This window comes from Talpa occidentalis, unplaced genomic scaffold, assembly GCF_014898055.3.
Source record: "Talpa occidentalis isolate TD23 unplaced genomic scaffold, MPIMG_talOcc4v2.1 talOcc4.15, whole genome shotgun sequence".
In the NCBI taxonomy this organism is placed as follows: domain Eukaryota; kingdom Metazoa; phylum Chordata; class Mammalia; order Eulipotyphla; family Talpidae; genus Talpa; species Talpa occidentalis.
In genome coordinates, this window is record NW_023601543.1 from 33,160,218 (window position 1) to 33,176,680 (window position 16,463).

Below are 16,463 nucleotides of genomic sequence, written 5' to 3' on the forward strand. Positions count from 1 at the left end.
GCACTGTACATTTGTATGGGGGGGGGTGACAAGCTCACAGGCAAGGAGGAAAGGCGAAGAGCAAAATGTTGAGGAGTTGCCACAGCCCTTCATTCTCCCAGGTTAGGGTGACCAACATTTCTATCCAGCAAACTGAGATGAGTCGGTCACCCTACTTGAGAACTACCTTGAGAAGCGTTTCCTAAAGAAGCCCTAAAAAGCCCTACACCCCACACCGTCGGAAAGTCCCAACCAGTCCACACTATGTGCGCAGTGTTCTGAAATAGTGTTGACCTCCCTTGTGAAACAGAAAGGAGGAAGGATGAGCTTGCTACCCCAGCTGCTAGCACAGGTGCAGACCAAGCTGGGACTTCTGCTGCAGAGGCAACAAGCTTTAGATGTTGCTCTGTCCCTGAATCAGCCCTAGGAAAAAGAAGTGACAATTGCAGAAATCTTAAAAAACAACACAAAACTAAGTCTTTCTCAAGGCCATCATTTCAGTGGCTGCTCCTTGGCCACTCACATGGATTCTTTCTACTGACTTTCTGCAGCAAAAGGAGATTAGCACAGCCTGCTACATTTATATTATTATCAGGAGACAGATGTTTTCTTTTTTTCTCTGGGGTTTAGAATTATGCAAATGAAGGCATGAAAACAAAAGCTCAGTGAGGTGGGGGAGGATTGCTCTTAAAAATCCAGGCAATTTTCCGAGCTCCTTAAGACACCCCTCTCAGTTTTTACTAACAGCTCTGTTGGCTCCTTGCCAGTCTATTTAGCATTTGGCACTTCTTCAGAACCTTCCAGCCAAAGACCTGAAAGTTTATTCTAAAGTTCCTAGCTTGGCCTCATTTTGCAAGTGGAGAAATCAAGGCATATAATAAGAGCTTTCAGTGCCTGTGGGCTGACCTTGAGTCTTGACACCGAGGCTCCCCCCACCCCACTCCCGTTCCTCTTAATCTTCCCTCTGCTGCCTACAACCTTGCCTGGAAAGGAAAGGCTATATATATGACCCGCTTGCCTCCCAGGTCTCTCCCCCTACCCCCACCCTGTGACCCCGTGGTAGTTATCTGGAGGGCAATAGGACCTAGCAAGCTTCAAACCTGAGGCGGCGGGAAACACACCTGCCTACCGCGTGGGTTGAGTGAGTGTGGGAGCCGGGAGCGAGCTAGTCGGGGAGGATGGGGTAGAGGTGGGCGTCTGCTGCTGGTTGAAAAGAGGAAAGCTGTGGCTCCCTCGGGCTCCGGGCGAGGTGGTGGTGACCAGTGGTTCTGCAGGCGGGCTCACGTCTCTCTGACGGTGCATGCGGAGCATCCTTTCACTGCCTGCCAGGCACTCTCAGGCTGGTTTTGGTTTGGATGAGGTTGTCCCTCCCATTTCGTCCGCCCTCGCCCTCCCGCGCCTCAGTCCCAGGAGCCGCTGATCTCGTCCAGCTGCAACCGTGGGCCCGGCTGGACGGCGGCAGAAGAAGGAGCCCAAGAGTTTGGCAACAGCTGTCCAGCCGGTTGGCGCCCCGCACATCGTGCCTCTGGCTAGCAGAGTTTCTCCGTGGAAAAGAAGCCCCTCCAGCTTTCTCTTGATCATGTAGCGCTCGCGCTCTGACATTCCCTCCCCGGAGACTGCACTCAGCTCCGGGGACAGGGTGGTGACACACTTCTGCCCCCGGCCCGGCTGTCCTGGGGGCGGAGCTTGGGGAATCCGAGGAGCCACCCAGGGCTCAGCGCCTGTCGGGCCAGAGCGCCGGCCAGCAGGCGAGCGGGCGCGCCACTAGCTACAGCCCACCCATAGCTGGGATACCCAGGCACGGAATTGAGTCCCTGAAGGGACGCTCAGGCTGCGCCCCTTTTTCTGCCCTGGCTCAGTTCTTGGCTGAGTTGGGAGGGCACACTGCTCAGAAGTCCTCGCCAGGAGCTGCTGGGGTGTCGGTGCCCCGACCGAGTGACAACTCACTGCCTAGGGGCTGCAAGCCGAGGAGCCACCAAGGAAACAGCTGTTCCCATGGCTTTTCCTGTGCCTGGAATGGGACTCCGGATTGGGCGCTGGGACGCTTGCTATTGCCTTGTCCAAGTTTCACAGCACTTACGTTGTTGACTAGAATCCTGGGCCAATCAAGAGTCAAGTTCAAAGTGGTACTACTGGGTTTTCCATCCCAGACTCCAACTAATCACTGGAAAAGAGGGACTTTCTGCCCTAAGTAGTAGATCTTCGTTCTGGAATTGGACTTGACAGCTCCCATCAATACTTGCACTGCAGTAGATACGGGATTATTGTATCTAGGCCCAGGGGCTACTCGGAAGACCAGACCACAACTCCCAGAAGCTGGACAATGGACCGAGTTTATGAAATTCCTGAGGAGTCAAATGTGGATCCGACTTCATCTCTGGAGGAAGATGTCATCCGTGGGTCCAACCCCCGGTTCACCTTTCCGTTTGGAATCCTCTTCTCCACCTTTTTGTACTGTGGGGAGGCTGCATCTGCCTTGTATATGGTTAGAATATATCGAAAGAATAGTGAAACCTATTGGATGGCATACACCTTTTCCTTCTTTATGTTTTCATCCATTATGGTCCAGTTGACCCTCATTTTTGTCCACAGAGATCTGGCCAAAGACAAGCCACTATCATTGTTTATGCACCTAATCCTCTTGGGACCTGTTATCAGGTGAGCAACTTTTTAATCTCTTCCCTCCCACCTCCCCCAGATTTGTACAGATAAAGATGAAGCTAATTTTTACAAGACTGATTCTGTGCTTCCAATCTAATTGAATCTCTCCTTCCCTCCCAGTCTTGGCTTCCCTCTGACCATCCTCCCACAAATCTTATCTGAAATCTTAAATGCCACCATGATGAATAAGGTGGCATGTTCCCGTGTTCCAAAAATGATGTATGGGACCATTGTAAGACTTCCTTAGACAACATTGATCTCTGGATTGGGTTGTGAAATTAGTATGGGACCAACTGACATGGTCACATGTGCGCTTCAGAGTGTGCTATTTTGATTCTACCTCTTACACTCTATAAATTGGATGAAAGTTCCTCCCCCGCTCCATCCCATTTCACATTCAGTTTTTCACCCTGAGCTGCCTGGGGTGGCAATGCTGCCATTTTCAATTTTTCCAGAATTATTTAACATCTAGAAAATATTTTAAGCCCTCTGTGGTCATCTGGTACCCCAGCCCATTGTAGTTCATTTTCCTCTGTCAGTTCATCATTCGCCTGTTAATTTTGTTATATCTTTATGCTATGAAGGTACATGGTTAGAAGGGGGCAAAGGAAGATAGTCCATCTCTCCATTTGGATGCTGTAGCACAAAATAATATTACCAAGTCTTTCCATTCAGATTGCCTTGATTGGACAAGATTGAGCCTTATCATAGGGAGACAGGCATCTGTGTCATCAGTCTCATCTGGTCACTGTGGGACCTTCAAGGTAGGGAGATGTTGCACAACTTATGAGATCAGGAGGAAAGAATGGGCCAAGTTTGTCTTGATTACATGAGGCAGGAACCTGCAGTCAGCTGAAGAATATGGGTCAGAGTGTTGGTGTTGAAATTGCAATGGGAAGATATTTCATCCTTAAAGAACTAAACACAGTCTGAAATGGATTGAGGAGGAAACTCCCTCCTTATATATTTTTTAATGAATGTGTATTTAAACAGAAGAAACTGATTAGGTTTTATAAGTGAAAATATGGGATAGCAACAGAAATGGTAGCCTACAATTCAGAAGACCTGAAATCTAGTCCTCCCTCTGTCATTGACTGGTTGCATGGCCTTGTTGAAATCTCTGAAGATGCCTTGGGCCTCAGTTCCTTCATCTGTAAAATAAATGGTTTGGGTTAGATCTTGGGTCTCAAGGTCAAATGCTTATAGGGGCCAGACAGGTATCATAAATGAGTGACGTGGGTTAAGTGTGAGAAAATCAGTACCTCGTGTGTGTGATGATAAATGAAAATGAAGCCACAATGTTATAGAAGTGATGGAGAGTAGTGAATACTGGGTGATCTCCAGTCCACACAATTTGCCTAGAGAGGGGAGCTGCCCCACAGCTCCAACCCATTGTTTCCCTGTTGGAATTCAGATCCAGTATTGCCAGATCCCCCAGCTTTTAAAGAGAGGCCCCAAGACATGATTTTATCATGATTTTTAGTGTTGGCAGGTAGTTAAATAAAAACATGGTATGATCCAAACCACATCTGTTGGTCAGATGTGACTCAGTTGGCCTAGATGGAAACTTTGGACTAGGTAACCTGAAGGTTCTTTCCAGTTCTAAATCTTTGAAGTTAGGCTGTAAAAGGAAGACCTCATCTTGAACTTGAAAACAAGAAATTTAGAGATGTCACTAGAAGGGCAAGTAAGCCATTCTTCTCTCCCTTTTCAAGTGCAATGTATCCAGCTGACAGACAGGGCACTCTCAAGATGCAAATTTCAGCTAGTAATGCCCCAGTCCTTGGTTCCACTTCCCTAGTACGCTTTGTGACAGCCATCTTTGATTTGAACCCTCCAGACGGAGTACGGAATACTACTGGGTATCATTTTTTGTCTTTAGCTTCCACTAGAAATTATTAGAAAGTACATATAATCTCATTCAGCTAACCCACAGCAGGGAAAAATAATTAAAAATTCCAAAGTTATGTCCTTGATATTCTCAAGGCAAATTATTTTTTTAGGTAGATAGGATCTTGACTAATACTAGCAGGCACATGAAGGTGTTTGGAGGGCTTGGCTCCCTTGTATGAAATGCAAACCCACTTCTGGAAATGAAAATGCACTCTAATTTACTGAAGCTCATAAGGAAGGCAGCCACTCTTACTTAAACCAGTCAATAACTTTAAGAAGAGAAGCGTAATCAGAATGCTTCAGGCTACCACCTCCCCCAATATTTTATTCAGTAACAGCATTCATGAGCTTCGATTATAATCTATTATCTTTTATTGGAAATGAACTTACTGATTTTCCCTGAATAGGAAGAGAATGACACTTTTTCTTCTCTATTCTCTCCTTCTGTCTTTTTCTCTCCTGGGTTCTAGAATTTGTCTCTAGAAAGTCAGTGTTCCAAACTATGCACTTCGGACTGGCATGCCTGTGCCAATCTTAGAGGGATCCTGTGGAGAAAGCAACCAGCAAAAATTCCAGACCTTCCTATTGGGAGTCAAGGCCTTGAGAGCATATTAATCTTTGAGAGTGTCTCTGGCCTGTTTTTCTGTTAAATTACATTGTCATTATTATCATCCTCTACCCCCATCCTTTCACACCCTGCATTCTGTTCTTCCTTCTCACTCTTTCATTTACTTAGCAAATATTTTATCAACTCCCCACTATGTGATAAGGGCTGTGGGCAAAACAAATACAAACCCTGGCCTCAGTCTATCATCTGGAAAGATGTCCTTATTTTCGCCACAAACGTTCTTACTTGACATAAACAAAAATAATCCCTAGTTTCCATTCATCTCAGTATGAATGGAGGAAGTGGTAACTTAGGTGTTCCAAAACAAGATGTTTTAGATGTTTCTCTTCTGTTCACCACATCAGAACTGCTAAACGCTTCTTTTTTATATGGGGGAGGTGGGAGAGGAGCACAGCAGGAAATGTGGTCTTATCACTACTTCACAGGTGCTGTCCTGAGGATGTTTTCCTGTTTGTGAGGAAGGAATCAACTTTAAATGGCTGTTGTCACCACGCAGGTTGAGACCCCTAAATCTTTTGAGGTTCGCTACATACATAGTTCATTCGATTCTGAGTTGTTAAGTTTTTCAAGTACTTTCATTGTTAATTATCCTTCCTGTATATATAAGAGGGTTTTTCTAGATCCCCTCCAGGATTTCTGGCTGAAACACCTATAGTTTTAGGCTCTGTGTTGAAGAAGCAGAACTCAAAAACCCCATAGTTGGAGCTGAACACTTTGAATAAGGAATGCTTTATGTCAGAAAGTTGAGGTGTTATGAAAACCAGGAACTTTTTGGAACCTTCATTATTCTCTCTCAACACATTACTTATTTAATATCTTTGTTTTTCAAGGTACTTTTCTACCATAGGCCTATCCTCAAGTAGACAAAGCAATTCCTTAAGTCCTCAAAGAAATACTTCTGGTGTTTATGGGTTGGTCACTGACTGACAGAATGAAAAAGGATTTAGACTCAAGTAACTTCTAGAAGGCATGACCAGCTCTTTGATTCAAGGGAAATGAGTAGAATGGTAAGAAAGCTATGGCAAATGGCAGCACGACCCCCTGAGTTATGTTTTTCCCTTCACTACAACCTCCCTTCCCGGGACAGCTTTAGTTAAGTTCGCGTGATGCTTTACTTCTGCAGATGTTTGGAGGCCATGATTAAGTACCTCACACTGTGGAAGAAAGAGGGGCAGGAGGAGCCCTATGTCAGCCTCACCCGAAAGAAGATGCTAATAAATGGCGAGGAGGTGCTGATAGAATGGGAGGTGGGCCACTCCATCCGGACCCTGGCTATGCACCGCAATGCCTACAAACGTATGTCACAGATCCAAGCCTTCCTGGGCTCAGTGCCCCAGCTGACCTATCAGCTCTATGTGACCCTGATCTCTGCAGAGGTCCCCTTGGGTAGAGGTGAGTGGGGTCAGGAGAGGGAGGGCTTCATTTAAATCAACGGTCTTAGAAATCTAGACTTGAGTTGTCCAATCACTGGCTGCAAGCTCCATGTGGCTATTTAAATTAAAATGAAGTAAATATAAAAATGTATTTTCTTAATCATACGAGCCACATTTCAAGTGCTCAATAGCCACATGAGGCTAGAGGTATTATAGAACATTTCCATCACACAGAAATTTCTATTGGACAGCACTGGGAGATAAAGAACTTAGTGAGCTACACCTTATAGGCTTGTCAGATTTCTTAAACAGAGGTAAAGCTGTTTAGAATAAACATGTCACAGATAAACTCTGTCTGCACAGAGCATTTAAATTCTACTGAGGATCTTGGGTTTTGTTTGTTTGGTTTTCATTTAGGGATCACTATCTTTAAATGAGAGGTTCCCAGATATTGCTGATCATGGGAGACATATTCCTGGGTAAAATCTCCTTTTAAAAATTACATTCCCTCTTCAGACCTGAATCAATCTGTGGGGAGGCCAGGAATCTCTATTTTTGGAAAGTACCCCAGTTGATGATGAGTCACATTTGGGGAGTACTGATTTAATCACTTCTTCCAATTCCAGTGGGGAGAAAGATAAGGGGGTGTAGGATGAATACTGATGAGAGGCAGGCCTGGTCCCAGTTTTAATCTTCTCTGTGATCTTTGGAGGAAGTTACCAAAGAGGTCACTGTCTTAATTTCCCTCTTGTAAAAGAGGGATCCTGATATGAGTAAGAACTCGAGCAGAGATGAAAAGTAAGTCAGTTTTCAAAGTTGAGATAAAGTACTGTTGAGGAGTTTTAACAGCCTGGGAATAACTTCATCTGCTTGGGTAGCAGCTGGTGTGGCTGGGTAGAGCTCTGGACCATCTCCTTATTAGGTGCCGACCCTGCCCCACAAGCCCTATGTCTTGAATAAATGTAATGAAGAAATTTGCCCTCTTTCTCCTTTTCTCCACTGAGAATTGTTTCTAAAGTTCGATTGGTCTTAAAGCTTTCACAGACCTAAAATTGATAGGAATGTGAGGAGAAAAACTTTGGGAAATGCTGTTGCTGAGAATTTTGAGGGTCATTAAATTAATTTAAAATGTATACATCACAAAAATTGTATATGATGCAAACTGATATGCCCAGAAAGTTTCTGGAAAGATATGCAAGAAATTATTTATCTCAGAGGAAGTGGAAATGAGAAGTCAACTGACTTTTACTTTTTACTTTACACCTTTCTATGTGGTTTGAAATGTTTACCATAACCATGTACTACTAGTTTTGGTTCTTATTTTTTTAATTATAAAAACCAGAAATTGTCATGGTAAAGGTTCAAAACTGTACAAAATATATATAAAATAGGAGATGTAATCTCACTCCCCAAGGGTAGTCTTCCAGACTTCTTTTTATATGGAATATAAAAATACATACAACATATATATATACACACATATATACACCATACATAGATATAAAACATACATATATATATGCACAAGACACACATATATTTACCAAAAAATTCTGAGTTAAACATGCTTTTCAATCTTTTCAAAGTATGCCAATATATATTTCTTCAATGGCTGTGTGTGTGAGTGTGTGTGTGTGTGTGTGCGTATACACATATATATGGAATATATTTTCCCCTTATGTGAATTAGATTACCTTTTCCCCTAACCTTCTGCTGCTAGCATTAAAGTTTGCTTCTTATTTTTCCACGCAATTTTTTCTAATTAAACACTAAATTCCAATGAACATCTTTGTAATTAGCTGTGTACTGCACATAAGACTTTGTAGGATGAATTATTAGCAGTGGAATTGCTGAGTGGAAAGGATATGCATATCTAGAAATTTATCTTTGTGACCAAATAATCCTCCCAAAAGGTTGTATGAATTTATATTCCCACCAACAATGAGTGAATGTGCCTTGCCTTTATCTTCATACCGTAAACTAAATATTATTTAGTTGTGCAATTATAAAATATCTGATTGTTTTATAATTTGCTTTCTTTCAGTGTGAGTGAAACTGAGCACCTTTTCATGTTCAGTCATTGTGTGCATTCTTTAATTGCTTATTTATATATTTTACCATTTAAAAAATTTTTAATTTTTTTTACATAGAAGAACTGGGGTGTAAGCCAGAGGTATAGAGGATGAGAGGATTCACCTGACAGAGTGGGGAGCAGAACAGGAAAATTTACTGAAGGGAGCAGTAGGAGAGAGAAGAGAGGTCTCCTGCACTGTATGTGGGCTAGCTCCCTGGCCAGGGATCAAACTCAGTTCCTAGTGGTGATAGCACTGAGACTTAACTCCACCAGGGAAGCCCCTTTTACCCATATTTTTCTAGTGGGTGTTTGTATTTTTCTTATTAATTTGTAGGAGCTACTTACTTATCTGGCTATTAATCCTTTCTCTGCTGTGGATTTAGTGTATATGTATATGTACATGTACATATATATACATGTATATAATTTTGTGTGTACATGTGTACACATAGATCATGAAAACATATATGCATGACATACATATAATACATGGTGGACACACATGTGCAACACAGTGGGTATAATATACACAAATGCTTGGAACATATTCTGGCATATTCAATTTTATATATTTAAATTCTTTACTTTTCTTAGATCTTGTGCTTGTCTTACAAAGTTCCTTCACAACTCATATTTGGTAGAGAAATTTAGCCTGGTCTTCCAAATAGATAAATTTCCATGATCAACTTCTCAATTCTCCCAACAAAACAAAACAATAACAGAAGAAAAGAGCATTTCATTGATATTCTGATTGAATTGCATTAAATTATTTAGGTTATTTTGGAGGGAATTTGCATCTAGATGGAACTAATCAATTTATATTAGAAGATACTATTTCTTTCCAATTCATAATATATATTTAAGCCACATTTATTGAGATGCAATTGACAAGCAAAAACCTGTACCTATTTAAGATATATAACTTGATGAGTTTGGAGAAATTCCATGAGTTTTATACATGAATTATCACTATTAGTCATTATTTTTATTTTTATTTTTTTTTATAGAGGCATGTTTTTATTTATTTGTTTGTTTGTTTGTTTGTTTATACATGCACTGGGTACAGTCAGAAGTGCGGGAGGGTGAGAGAATTCACCAGAGCCAGAGTGGGGAGCAGAGCAGGCAGAAGGACCGAAGTACACTGCTGAGGGGAGCAGCGGGCGGCAGGAGAGGTCTGCGCGCCAGTCATTATTTTTAAATATACTTCAGTTGGCTTTCTTGTCCATCTTTATAAGGTTTAGTCCTAGGTTTTCTATTTTAAAATCACCTGATTTCCTAAGTGTCAGGGTAGTGCCCAAGTGAAATAAATGTACTTACTACACTCTTGGAAATAGGAAACGATGATGATGGTGGTGGTGATAGCAGCTAGCAGGTAGCATGTAAGGATTTCTCTAAGTCCTTTACATGTAATTATTTCATTTAATCTTCACAACAACCCTATGAGATAATTATTGTTTTTATTCCCATCTTACAACTGAGGAAACAGCATTGAGAGGTCAAGCTTCAAGCTTCCCCAAGTTTCCGTAAATAGTGGGTGGCAAAGAATGGATTGGCATCCAGGATGTCTGCTTTCAGAGCCTGTGTTTCTAATAAATTCAATTTACAAAGGCTGTCAGGGAAGGTCTTGTTTTCAATTATTTACTGATTTCTCCCATTGAAAACTGTCTGATAATTCCATCTCTTTCAAGGTTTCGTGAAAAACTTTTTGGTTTAGTTTTCCTCCTGTCTTTTCCCTGCTATCCCTTTCTGGTCCCTTTTTCTCTTGGAGGCCATCTGAATCAGCATGGATGAGCAAATTTATTAACAGTGTCACGATCTCTTATGGCATGAGACTATTTGTAGGGAGACAGATGGAAGATGTTTTTCACATTTATTGGAAGCATCAGGCTTTCTTCCTTTTATTACACTACTGTCAATAAATGAGTTCTAATTTGGGGAAAGCATCACCACACTTGGTTAGACTTGCCTACACTCCATGTTCCCAATCTACAAGGAGCATTAATTCTTGAGGATGCGATTGAGTGGTCTATAGGCTAAGAATATATGAAATCATTGTCCTGTGCAACTTTAACTAATATAAGGCTATGTGTCAATTATCTATCAAACTGGAACAAATAATAAATAAAAATAAAGCCAAGAGCAGCCACTTTAAGAGAGGCTCCCACCTTTGAGATTTCAATACTCTAATAGAGCGGAAAAACATCTTGCAAACAAAGCTGGGCGTTCGCTCCTTTGGAGTGTGTTTCTTTGTTCCTTTTGAGTTTCCATGGGGAGGTCTTCGCTTTCCCTGCAAATTAAATTAACATCTCCATGAGTCTACTTACGTGGATCCAGTGTTTTTATGAGAACAGAAAGCTCTGTCTTCTCTTTTGGATGAGTACTCCTCAGGCCTCCCACGGATGTTGAAAGTACTAGATTTTTCTTAGTGATTGGTGCCCTTTGATAAAAAAGGAAGAAAAGGAACAGGCAACTGTGTGATCTATAGTTGAAACTTAGTAGATCAGGATAGAGAACATTCTGACCCTCAGGGCCCCTACTCCGGCTGGTATGGATGTTACAGGCTAGAATACAGCATTTTAAATTTTGAAACCACTCTGCTGGGAGTTTGTGGATTTCCAAAATACACCAGAGCATTGGGGTGATGAATTGACGTTGCTGAGGACTAGCACAAACAACTCTAGAGTATCTCAGTGAATTGGGAAACTGAGCCTCACAGATATTCAGTGACTTTCACAAACTCCCACACAGCTGAACCAAGAACTCCTAATTGTAGGTATTTTTTGCTGTTTCTCTAAACTCATAAATCTTCATTAATAGCAAAAACATGTATTGAATACCTACTGTATTCTGGGCAACATGTTAGCCTCTGAGACTACAGTGGCGACCATGAATTTCCAGTATACATTTTGATATGTTCTGTCAGGACACACAAACGAGACCAGTTCCTTAAGAAGATATACATCAGAGAAGGAAATTCTGTTACCAAAGGCATTCTCTATGAGTCCCCTAGTCCTAGATTTGTTCAAATGGGGTTCTGTCTGCCTCCTTCAATATTTACTTGGAAGCCTGTTTCATTAGATGCTACTCTTTCCCTTAGTATATGTTCTTTGTTCTTCTCAAGTTAATGATCTAATGCTATTAATACATCTGAGACCTACTCTTTTTTTAAAAGTTCATTTCGTGTATTCATATGACTATTAAAATACTATAGTGTATATTCATCATGGGAAATTTAGAAAACAGACAGATAAAAGGTCTAAAAATGGGTATAATCCCCATCCCCAAATATGTATATTTTGGCATTTTCCTTTCCATTCTCTCTCCTTCTGCATGCCATTTGTTTGTGTAGCTGTGATTTCACATGAGTGTGCTCTTAACCGAGGCCCTCAAGTCTCACCTGTCAGCTCTTTGGACCTCTAGCTCAGAGCATAAGCTTCGCCACTGACATGGACTGATGACCTATTTCTTCTTTTTTTCTTGCAGTTGTGCTAATGGTCTTTTCCCTGATATCAGTCACCTATGGGGCTACTCTCTGCAATATGTTGGCCATCCAGATCAAATATGATGAATACAAGATTCGCCTTGGGCCACTGGAAGTCCTGTGCATCACCATTTGGCGGACATTGGAGATCACTTCCCGCCTCATGATTCTGGTGCTCTTCTCCGCCACCTTGAAATTGAAGGCTGTGCCCTTCTTGTTGCTCAACTTTCTGATCATCCTCTTTGAGCCTTGGGTTAAGTTCTGGAGGAGTGGTGCCCAGATGCCTAATAATATTGAAAAAAACTTCAGCCGGGTTGGCACCATGGTGGTATTGATTTCTATTACCGTTCTCTATGCTGGCATCAACTTCTCTTGCTGGTCAGCCTTGCAGTTGAAGTTGGCAGACAGGGACCTTGTTGACAAAGGTCAGAACTGGGGACATATGGGCCTGCACTATAGTGTGAGATTGATAGAGAATGTGATCATGGTCTTGGTTTTTAAGTTCTTTGGCGTGAAAGTATTGCTGAATTACTGTCATTCCTTGATTGCCTTGCAGCTCATTATTGCTTATCTTATTTCCATTGGCTTCATGCTCCTTTTCTTCCAGTACTTGCATCCATTGCGCTCACTCTTCACCCACAATGTGGTAGATTACCTCCACTGTGTCTGCTGCCACCAGCACCCCCAGGGCAGGGCTGAAAACTCCCAGCCATCCCCTGAAACTGAGGCAAGGCAAAGCGTTATTTGATTATATTCTGGGTGTTTAGGGATGGATTGGGGGTTGTGAAATTGAAAGGGTGAATGAAGATCCTGGGTGAGACTTCAGCAGGATGTTTTCTTGAGTTTTCTGGTAAGCTTATCAGAAGAAAGAACAGCCCCACATAGGTTTTTTATTTCCTCAAGATTGACTGCTATGTTTAGAAACCAGGGTGATCACTTTATGCCCAGTAGGGGTCAGAGATACTGTTCATACTCCTCCCATCCAGGTCAGATGTCTGACTGCCCTTTGGGATTACTCACCTCCATGCACCTTCAGCTGTCTGGGACCTTGTAACTCTGCTCATTTGTTGAAGCATTGCTGAATTTTCCCAGGGCCAAGTCGATGACCATGAATCCCACCAGAATATATCCTGACTGTTCAGGGGATGTGATTGCTTACTACCTATGGGTCACTCCCAGGAAACAGCCTAACTAATGCATAACTGGGGTCTTTTAATTCCGGTGAGAAACTCTGGTTAAGAAGAAAACCACAGTATTATAAGAGCAACTCTTCAAGTGTGTCTGCTCTCAATTAGGATTTTACTAGTGATCATTCATCCAGGCCTCTCTTTCAGCAGCCCTTCATCAGCACACTCTGTGGTGGGTGAGCAGAAAAGAGTTCCTTAAAGACATAAGCCAGAAAGACTGATTTTCTCAGGGACCTGCATCGACCTCCAGTTGGTTGAGTGGAGGGGTTGAGTAGAATCTCTCACTTCATGCCTCATTATCAGAGATTCCTGCCCCAGCTTTTCTGTGCTGTTGACATTTTACTACTTGATGTTCACCTCAGAGAAGCGGAATTGTAATTGAAAATGTTTCTAATGTGTGGAAGAAATGAAGACTGCTTTGTGTCTGCTACTATCCTGAGTATTTTGTTGATTTATGTTGTTTTTTTTTTTTTTATGGGAGAGAGGAGCTAATAATAGTTGGGAGATCAACTTCTTGTTGTTCTGGGTTGGAAGGGTTGTCTAACTTTCCAAGGTAAGGCAGAAGAAGAAAACTGGATCACATGAAATCATCATTGATACTGGTTTCTGCCCACGGTTTTATTTTCTGATTAGGACATATGTTTACCAACCCTCGGTTCAGTCCCACACCAGAAGGGATGAGTTCAGTTCTCCCTTTCTCATGTGTATCTCATTGTTTGCCTCTCATATCAGTTGAATACTTTGATAGGATGTTGGCTGGATGTCTCTAAGGTAACCAGGGAATCGAGAGGACTATGGTCACTGCTTATTAGGACTTAGTATCTCAGCATTTACCTAACTAATGCTACCCTCTCACATACCAGAAAAGTGATAAGAACTGCTAGTAGCGTGTACCAGTTGAGGAATTGTGAACAATCTGACCTAAGGCTTCTCATCCTCACCTAATTTTATTGTTGGGATCAGGAGAAGAATTATATCTAGCCATTCCTCTCTCTCTCTTTTTTTTATTTTTTTAATTTTTTTTTTTTAAAGATTTATTTATTTATTTATTTATTTATTTATTTTTATACAAGCTCTGGGTACAGTCAGAAGCGCAGGAGGGCGAGAGAATTCACCAGAGCCAGAGCAGGGAGCAGAGCAGGCAGAAGGACCGAAGCACACCGCTGAGGGGAGCAGTGGGCGGCAGGAGAGGTCGCGCGCCATGTGGGACCCTCCTCAGGTGGCCGGGGAGCAGCCGGGGATCGAACCGGCACAGCAGAGGCTGTGGGCAGCTTCGCAACCCAGTGCTCAACCGCTGCGCCACGGGGGAGGCCCCTCTCTCTTTTTTTTAAAAGATTTATTTATTTATGCATACAAGAACTGGGGTACAGGCCAGAGATGTAGGGGGTGAGAGAATTCACCAGAGAGAGCGGGGAACAGAACAGGCAGATGGACTGAAATACACTGCTGAGGGGAGCAGCGGGCGCGGCAGGAGAGGTCTGCGCACCATGTGGGACCCTCGCCGGTGGCTGGGGAACGAACCGGGATCGAACCGGGAACGAACCGGGAACGAACCGGGAACAAACCGGGAAAGAACTGGGAACGAACCAGCGCTGCAGAGGCCGCAGAGGCCGCAGAGGCCAAGGGCAGCTTTGCAACCCAGCGCTCAACCGCTGTGCCACCCGGGGAGGCCCCATTCCCCTCTCTCTTATTTCAGTGTCAGAACATGAAGTTGGAGGAGCTGCCTCTTTTAAGTAGGGGGGACTGTGAGCCAGAATAGCCCTACTTCTTGACATGTCTCGGATGGGTTTCCCAACTTCAACAATTGTTTGGGATTAAAAGGATTGAGCATTCAGTTTGGGAGAGAGTGAAGTGACTTGCTTAGGAGTAGTAGAATTTCCTTTTTTGAACCCAAGTCCCTCATTTCATCTTTCATTATGAAGAAGACATTTAGGTGGTTGTCATAAAAAGCCTATACTGCTGCCTTCTGACTGTGTTATTCAAGATGAATTTGAATTAAATAATCTGTCAGACCTTCAAGAACACACTGCCTCTTTGGAATTCAATCAGGAATTTCTCCCCAGTGGTTAATATGCCCTCATTAAGGGTAGGAGCAGTGTGGAACTATAATTTGGTCCATTAAAACCATGTGAATCAGCTACTTCAGGGGCGGGTGCTATGGGAACATACAGAGAGACACCCACTGAGCCAGGCAGGCCAATTAGAGTGGAGGATACATAGGACAGAAAAGTGTGCCTTGGCACTTGCCAGACGAGGCATATTTTTCCCAGGCATCCTCCCAGTCCCAGTGACTTAATAACCTGTGAATGTAGGGAGTTTAGGGCAAGGGGTGTGGGACAGCTTCGGACCTGAAAAACCTGTTGCCCTTACTCAAGGAGAAGAGACTCTAGTGATATGTTATGCAGATGAACTATCAGAACCTCCTATAAGTGGTGGCCTTTCTGTCCCATAACAACATTCTAGATCCACAGAAGAAGAAATTTTGGAATATGGTGGTAGGGCAGAAGAAGGGCACCCTTCCATCTGCAAACACATCTTTAGTTGACTAGTCTCTTTATGCTCTGAAATCTTAAAGCAACTCAGACAGGGTACTTGTGTAGGAGCAGGTCTTAATGAGTGGGAGAGGAGGCAGAGGTGGAACCAGCAAATTAGTTTCGGCAAAGGAAGGCAGAACCACAAAGTTTGGGAGCTAGACCATTGTAAAAACAGCTGTTCTGATGTCATTGGAAATTCAGTAGGTTAAGTATGGGCAAGTAAGCATGTTAAGGAAATGTATTAAATAAATTAATAGTTGTCAATTGCATTTGCTCCAAAAATGCTTTAACACCATGGGCATTTGAACCGTGAGGTGCTGTAGGAGAATTAAATCATCACTAATATTTATGATCATTTGCTATATGTCTGGCTGGGTGCTTTTTTTTTAAAAATATTTATTTATTTATTTATGCATACAAGAACTGGGGTACCGGCCAGAGGTGTGGTGGGTGAGAGGACTCACCAGAGACAAAGAGTGGGGAACAGAACAGGCAGATCAACAGAAAAACACTGCTGAGGGCGAGTCAGGAGAGGTCTGCTCAGCCATGTGGGTTGCTCCCTGGCCGGGGATCAAACTCGTGCTGCAGATAGCTTCATAGGTTGCGTCTTAACCCCTTGTGCCACCAGGGAGGCCCTGGCAGGGTGCTTTGTA

At 42.8% G+C, this 16,463-nt stretch overlaps 2 protein-coding genes across 2 annotated transcripts in view; one reads left to right on the forward strand and one right to left on the reverse strand.

The window, feature by feature from the left end:
• The window catches only part of ARL13A (ADP ribosylation factor like GTPase 13A), a 35,585-nt gene extending 34,004 nt beyond the window's left edge, over nt 1–1,581 (reverse strand). Inside the window, exon 1 of the mRNA XM_037511617.2 lies at nt 1,369–1,581. Coding sequence (XP_037367514.1) covers nt 1,369–1,581 — 213 coding nt within the window. The remainder of the gene's footprint in view (nt 1–1,368) is intronic.
• Nucleotides 1,582–2,110: 529 nt separating this feature from the next.
• On the forward strand, nt 2,111–12,956 carry XKRX (XK related X-linked). The gene is made up of 3 exons (XM_037512993.1): nt 2,111–2,637; nt 6,285–6,553; nt 12,092–12,956. Exons 1-3 carry the CDS (start codon nt 2,303–2,305, stop codon nt 12,835–12,837), a joined length of 1,350 nt encoding a protein of 449 aa, XP_037368890.1. The 5' UTR covers nt 2,111–2,302; the 3' UTR covers nt 12,838–12,956.
• Nucleotides 12,957–16,463: the final 3,507 nt, after the last annotated feature.